Raw genomic sequence first — 7,220 nt, 5'->3', positions numbered from 1 at the left:
GGGGTCCCCGTGCCCATGCTCAGAGCCAACACTACATTTTCTCTTGGACTCTAGTTGTCTCCAATGAGCTCCTGCAAACTCAAGAACACATTCTCTCAACAGTACAACATATTTCCACAATTGGAATTTCATGGACTTCTGTGAATGTAAATATAACTGAAAACCTTGAAAGGTTGAAGTAAACACTCAACTACGGGAGCATATATGCAGATTGGTTTCCCTGGAAGTTGAAGGCTTAATCGGCCTTGTGTGAATTTGTGCGGCAGGGGCTTGAACGTATTCAATTGGATTTTAGACTTTCATTTATACGCTAAAGTCCCGCACTGCGGTAACACTTTACAGAACTAAATGCTAGCCTACCTCATGAGCTAAGCAGTCAATCGATGATGGCTTCTTCATTAGGTCTGGGTTGTCTGGCATTTCCTCCACGGGGGGGGGTCTGATCTGGAAGACGCATGACATGTTTCGTGGCATCATTGTGCAGCAGGAGATCTCCACCTGGGCTTCAGTGCATCGTTGGTGTGGGGAGAACGTTTTTATTAACAATTTCTGGTATGAAACCTCATTCCATTAATGCATGTTACTAACTCAACTTCTTCCAGGAGTCTTGTGCTCTCTCGCCCCTCTCCTCTCTCCTCCTATCGCTTCCTGCGGGTGGTTCTGGCTCTGGATCGGTGGTTGGAGTCACCTGCTGCCTCCATGTTCCTGCTCCACACCCTCTGCTACAATTCTCCATGTCTCTCTCTCTCTCACCCCCAACCAGTCGAGGCAGATGCCGCCCCCCCCCCACCCTGAGCCATGGTTCTGCTCGAGTTTTCTGCCTCTTAAAGGAAGTTTTTCCTTGCCTCTGTGTCCTAGTGCTTGCTCTTGGTGAACTGTTGGGTTTCTGTAAACAACATCACAGACTACGGTCTAGACCTGCTCTTTATGGAAAGCCCAATGAGATAACTGTTGTTGTGATTTGGCGCTATATAAATAAAATTGAATTGAATTTGTCTTGCATTTCTTTCTTGGCCATATTAACTATGGCCACTATAGGGCGACTAAGAATAAAACGTTAAAGGGTAACTACCGATTCTTTCAACCTGGACCCTATTTTCCTGTGTTTTTGTGTCTAAGTAACTGATGGGAACAACAATATTTGACATTGGTCCAGTATTTAGCAAGATCGCTGCAGTCAGCAGCGGAGAAACAAGCTACAGTGTAAGTTAATAGGGCAATGTTGGGTTTCTGTAAATAACATCACAGTACGGGCTAGACCTGCTCTTTTATGTGATGTAACTGTCGTGATTTGGCGCTATATAAATGTATTTATTTCTATATAAATTGAATTGAATGAATCAATAGTCCAGTCTCAGATTAATATTCTAAATGTCTAACATTATGGAAAGGATTTCTAAGGTCAACCTTTCTGTTAAAGAGTAAGATGCTTTTTAAAACAAAATCTGCGTTGTCTTTTAATTTTTCCAACCATCACAACTCTTGTTTTGCTTGAAATAGACACATAGTTTACCGATGTACATGTGGAAATATGTTGGCTCTGTACACGCTAAAAGTACTGTTTTTTTAAATGGAGTCTGGTGGGTTTAGCGCTAGCGACTTCAGAGCCGTTTCTGGTTAAACAGAAAGGTCTTAAAGAGGTTTTAAAGGTCCATCTCCGTAGGGATCCTTTCCATAATATTGTCAGACCCTTAAAATAATAATTGAAACCTTGTAGTGGCAAAAGAAAAGAAAAAAACTGACAACACACTTTTGCCCCATAGGGTTACATTGCAGTGGCTGCTGGTTACAGCATTCACGCTTAATGCTGGACCAATTTCAAAGATGGTTGTTCCCATCAGTCACTTACACACAAAACCATAGGAAAAACAAAAAACAAAATGACACTTTAATATGAGTCATATCCATAACATGTTGAGCTGAAACCCCTGACTGTATTGCAGTATTGATGCTGTCTGGAGTCGATGTGAACAGTGAACCAGGTGTCATTACTGGCTGGTCAACACAGAAATGATAAAACATGACGCACACATGTCGTGCTTATACACTAATCCATGATCAAAGTGAAAGCCACACAGAGCAATGACTCAAGGACAAAAGGGACATGATCGCTATTAGGTTAGCTGTCCACCGTCTACTGAACAAATTAAAGAGTCCTACGACACCTGATTCCAGGATGGTTTTTGGAACATCTCCACCACATTTAATTTGCTCACTTTTTTTCATCGTTTGTCGTTTTTTTTGTAAAGGAAAAAAACAAAATAAAGATAACAAATAAAAGGTTAATCCTACAAAGAGACTTTTTTTCCTTCTTCTTCCTCAGCTCTCTTAAAACTCGCTAACTCGTAAATTACAAACGAACAGAGTCCAATGGTCGTGACACTGGAAGCAATGCATACACGTGTCAGTCCTTCTCTCCGTGACTGATAAAAGGGGGACGAAGGTGTCGGGGCATGATATGTTGCAGATCACACATAGTGAACAGACAAGAAGGGGGGGGCGGGGTCCAGTCTTCCACGCCTCGACATCGAAGTCTCTTTGAGACAGTCTCACAGTTTGAAGAAAAAAAAACGGAGGTCAAGGAGAGGAATCGGGGGTGGGGGGACATAAAAGCGAGGATGTAAACTAGGGTGCTGCCGATCCAGCACAGAGTTTCTCCTTCAGGCAACCAGCTGGGTCATAGGTCCTTACTGGTTCATTCGCAGAATCTTCCTCCTCCAACTGTGCTGGAGTAATTGGGCTCAACGAACGACGATATGTCCTCTCAGCTAAAAAAACAACAAAAAAACTTCAAGGTGTTCAAGGAAAATATGGGCCGATGTAGCAGGCTTACAGTTGCAGACACCAAGGTTTTGGGAGACTGTCACATTGGTCACCTTACATGTCGGATCTCACCCCCCCCCCTCCCCTCTGCTACTGTCTGCGTTTGTGTGTACAACTTAAAGGCAACAAGAACGAGGCTGGGTATCGTTTTAGATACTGGTTCCTAAACGTTACATTTTTGATACCAATTTTAAGAAACAAAAAAAAGACATGTTACAGCACAAATCTCTTATTTTGTTTTTGTCTGTGTACTGTTAAGTTTTTCCTGTATGTCTCTACGACGGCTAACGTTAAGACAGCCAATCAGCAGCACTGTTAGATCTTGGTAGAAGCATGGTGCGTGCTCATTGGCTCACTGATGCTGACGTTTACACCTTAGGAACAGAAATGGGGTATGAATGACGAGGCATTTTTTGATACTCAATACTTAAGAGGAAATTTGGTCAGTGTCTAAAAAGTATTAAATTTGGTACCCAGCTTTTAAAGGAAAGACAGTGTGTTCTTGGAATACAGACAGGTATTGGCTGCACGTTTTACCTTTAGAGATGATTGTAATACGGCCATAACCCTGCCTCAAAATTGAGATTAGAACCTGTAGCAGCTCTAACCCATCCAGCGTTATAGGAAACGTGTTTGTTCATCCAACCCACAGGCGAATGATGAGACCCATTCATTGGATTTGAGTGGTACAGAGATACATGTCGGTGCTAAGATTGATGGCATGACAAAACGTCCGCCTAGCTCTGTCGAAAATCAGACAAGATACACCTTCCAAAAACTCCTTTTATTAATTGGTTGTCAGAGAAGATAAAAAAGTGTCAGCTGGGTTTTTGTTCACTTTGGACGGTGCTACGCTCCACTATGAGGAGACGCTGTGTGTTAGTAAAACAAGTCCTCCGTCACACTGCTTTGAAAATGTCCAATTAGGAGTTTTGACCTATTAAAGACGGGTGTGTATTTCAAGTTTGTATAACGACAGTGGAGTAGTTTTGCTTTGCTTCTAGCCTTTGAGCAAGGCTAGGCTAACCACATCACAGGTATGTACAAGCATATTAAAAGCAGCACTAATCAATATTGGTATTTCAACAAGAGATCATATGCCTGTGTGTAGGGTGAACACCTTCAGCTTTTATGGGGATTTTCAGCATCACCAATATTAATTCATGCAGCTTTGAAAATACAGAAAACAATTCATGGCCTTATGTACCCATAAGGCCAACTATCAATTGATGTGATGTACGCTAACATGGAGCCTACTTTCAGTCAGTCAGTGTAGTGTAGTGTATGCCGAGGTATTAACAGAGAGGACTGGAAACTACAATCTAGAGTAGACGGGCCTGTTTATCTCTTCACTCAGCATGGACGGTGACCAGTGTGCCATTCTCCCAAAACCTGACATTTGCATCGACGCCACTGCTCTTAAGGAGGACCATGCAGTGGGTACTGAGCAGAACTAGAAGGTCCGTTTGTCCAAGTCACAAAATAAGCATATTTTCCATCCTCCTTGGGGTAGATGGCTTCAGGTTTGTCGATGTATATCTGCCTCTGCCTAAAAACCAAAAACTAAGCAGGGAAAACATGTCCGCTCTTCTTGAGAGAAGTGCGGCGGGGCCTTGAAGATTGGATCAGATATAAAAAGCCTAGATGGCCGCCCAGAGAGGAGTATTGAAGAAGGTGATGATGATGATGATGATAGTGTCCTACTGTACAAATGAACAGCGTCAGTGTAGATCTGTCACAGAGGTGTGGAGAATCGTAGAAACGGACTGGTGCTGGTTTCTGGCGGCGAAGTGATTCTTAAGGGAAGAAAGGGTTTGAATAACCGCTTTGGGGGAGGGGAGGGGGGGGGGGGTGGAGTCATTATGCCAATTATCAATATAAACAGAAAGGCGGGGAAGAGTGGAGTGGAATACATGTTGAAGGAGAGTGGACACCAAGAACGGCTGTGCATCTCAGCCGACCACACGTTCAAGTCCCAACGGATCCGGGGGGTCTGTTTGCAAGACAAGAGTCTGGACGGATGTGAGAGCAAACACCGTCATATCGTGATGACTGAACAGAGTAGAATGGGAGGACGAACAAAGGAGCGGTGCCAGCACAGCACCGGTTTGGTATAATTGATTTGGCTGCAGTTGATGCGTCAGTCAGGGTTGAAGGGGAGGGGGGGGGGGGGGACTCACTGAGGGGCTCCAATGGGAGAGGTGGGGGGGGGGGTTGAAATCTCTTGTCATGCAGGGGCGGGAGCCGAAGAGGTCTGTGTGAGGTCTTGGTCTTAACTGCCGTAATGCATGGTGTTGCTGGGGATGACCATTGGCGAGGCCATGGAGATGGCAGCGCCCCCCATGGTGAACTGATTGGTGACGGGGTAGTAAGTACCGCTGCTGCTGGGACCCGACTGGCCTGTGGTGGCTCCTGGACGGGGACAAACAACGCATCACGTTCAAAATATTAGAGCTGGGGCGATATGGAGACAATCAAAACTCGACCGTATTGGAATGTATCGTTATTGTGGCAATATTGTGGGGTTGACATCTATTGGTGCTTTCGCATAATATTTAAACAGTGAGATTTTGGATAAATAATCATCAAAACCGTGGCTATAATGACAAAGTTGGTAAATGAAGATGATAGAATAGCTAGAACAGTCTGGTAAGTTCAGAAAATATGAATGAAATTTAAGATCTATATCATGACATTATAGTACAACAAAATGCAGAGTAAGTAAATGTATTCAAATTGAATAAAAGCGACATGGAATAATAAAATACATATATGGTGAATTACAACTGGACGAGCAAAAGAGAAAACTACTACTACTACCATGGAATATAAAAATAAATTAGAGGTAGTGTTACATGGACGTTGGAAAATTAAAAAGTTTTTTTAACGGAGAACACAATACTTTTAATTTCAGTTTTAAAAGGCCAAACATTTTGATTTTGTAAACCTTTTATTAGACTTTAACACCCTGGAAAGACAACATTAACTCATTTGTGTCTGTATTGTGTGTGTGTATATATATATATATATATATATATATATATATATATATATATATATATATATATATATATATACACGTATACACATACATACACACACACTGTATATGTATATATAAAAATTGTGACATTAGGACGTACCCTGGACAATTCCTGTACTCATGATGGAGCCCATCCTGGAGTGGGTGTGGTTTACAATTCCGGTGTTCACTGTGACCAATCAGAGGAAAGCAACGTTAAAATGTGCAGCACTACTTGACATTTTAGCCTGTTGCTACTTGCTTGAATGCGCAGGCGCATACCCACACACACACACACACAAACACACAACGTGCGCGCGCAAATACATGCGCACACGTCAGCCAAGTTACTCACAAGAGCAGTACAACCTGTAATGTTAATGTTGCCAGACAACCAATCACATGGCACTTTCACATGGGAGTGTGCCCGCTGCTGAAATTAAGCAGCTGAAACACTGTTGTAGTTGCTGAAATAGGTCAAAGTGTCGATTCTAAGTGCTGTGGGACGTTATCAGTAGAATCTGGAGCGCTGTAGGGGTTTGAAATGTCAGCCCAAGAGTTGCTGGGACATTGAGTGAGAAGTGTTAGTTAGTGAAGCGGAAGACCTGAAGGAAAGGAGTGCCACTTCAAATCAATGAACTGAAAGATGTGTCAGTTGCAGTGGAAGCACTGAAAGCAATACATAGTGTAGAGTACATAGTGTGTGAATAGTGTAAAAGTGTAAACTACGCAGGCTTACGCGGCCGGAGTGTTTTCACTCTTAGAAGAGCTGAAAGGACCTGAAGCGTGTTTTCAACCATAAGCATAAGGAGTTGAAATGTCGGTTGAAGAGAAATCCATGAATGAAGAGTAAGAGTTACTATCAGTTGAAATGTCATCAAAAGTTAAAAAGGGAAGAAGCATATACTGCAACAGTTATTTGTAGAAACATTTAATTGTCACATTATAAACATCAACTTCTGGGATACACAACGATATTGTGAAATTGTTGATTGGTAACATAGCATGTTAGGTTTTAAAACACATACGAGCTCACATGTTGAAGACTCACAATGTTTCAGCCTTTGGTTTGGGGAAAATATTTCGCCCAGCAATCGTTTCATCGGCCATTTTTCTCCGTGTCATACAGTGCTTAAGTGCTCACTAGAGACCATAGAGCATGAACATTTCTGTTTAAACCAGCTGTTGTCATGCACGTCTCGCCATGCTGCACTGCTTTTTTTTGTTCCCCGCTACATTAAGTACCATGAGATGTTGAGAAGTCGGGAGGAGTGCAATTCGTACCCAGGGGGATGAGGTTGTTGTGAGACGCCGTCGGGCCGCTGCCAATGACTGTGCTGAGGTCATAAGCTGCAGGCATCCCTGGAAAAGGGGG

General features: G+C 42.8%; 1 protein-coding gene across 2 annotated transcripts in view; it reads right to left on the bottom strand.

The window, feature by feature from the left end:
• Window positions 1–2,172: 2,172 nt before the first annotated feature.
• The window catches only part of carm1 (coactivator-associated arginine methyltransferase 1), a gene marked incomplete at its 5' end in the record, with an annotated part of 34,190 nt that continues 29,142 nt past the window's right edge, over window positions 2,173–7,220 (bottom strand). The window contains 3 exon segments of one of the 2 annotated variants that reach the window (XM_032538116.1): window positions 2,173–5,235; window positions 5,967–6,035; window positions 7,091–7,207. In XM_032538116.1, the coding sequence (XP_032394007.1) occupies window positions 5,096–5,235; window positions 5,967–6,035; window positions 7,091–7,207 (326 nt within the window). 2 annotated transcript variants of the gene reach the window in all.

Source organism: Etheostoma spectabile, chromosome 15, assembly GCF_008692095.1.
Source record: "Etheostoma spectabile isolate EspeVRDwgs_2016 chromosome 15, UIUC_Espe_1.0, whole genome shotgun sequence".
NCBI classification, from domain to species: Eukaryota; Metazoa; Chordata; class Actinopteri; order Perciformes; family Percidae; genus Etheostoma; species Etheostoma spectabile.
This window is presented reverse-complemented; position numbering and strand designations above follow the sequence as displayed.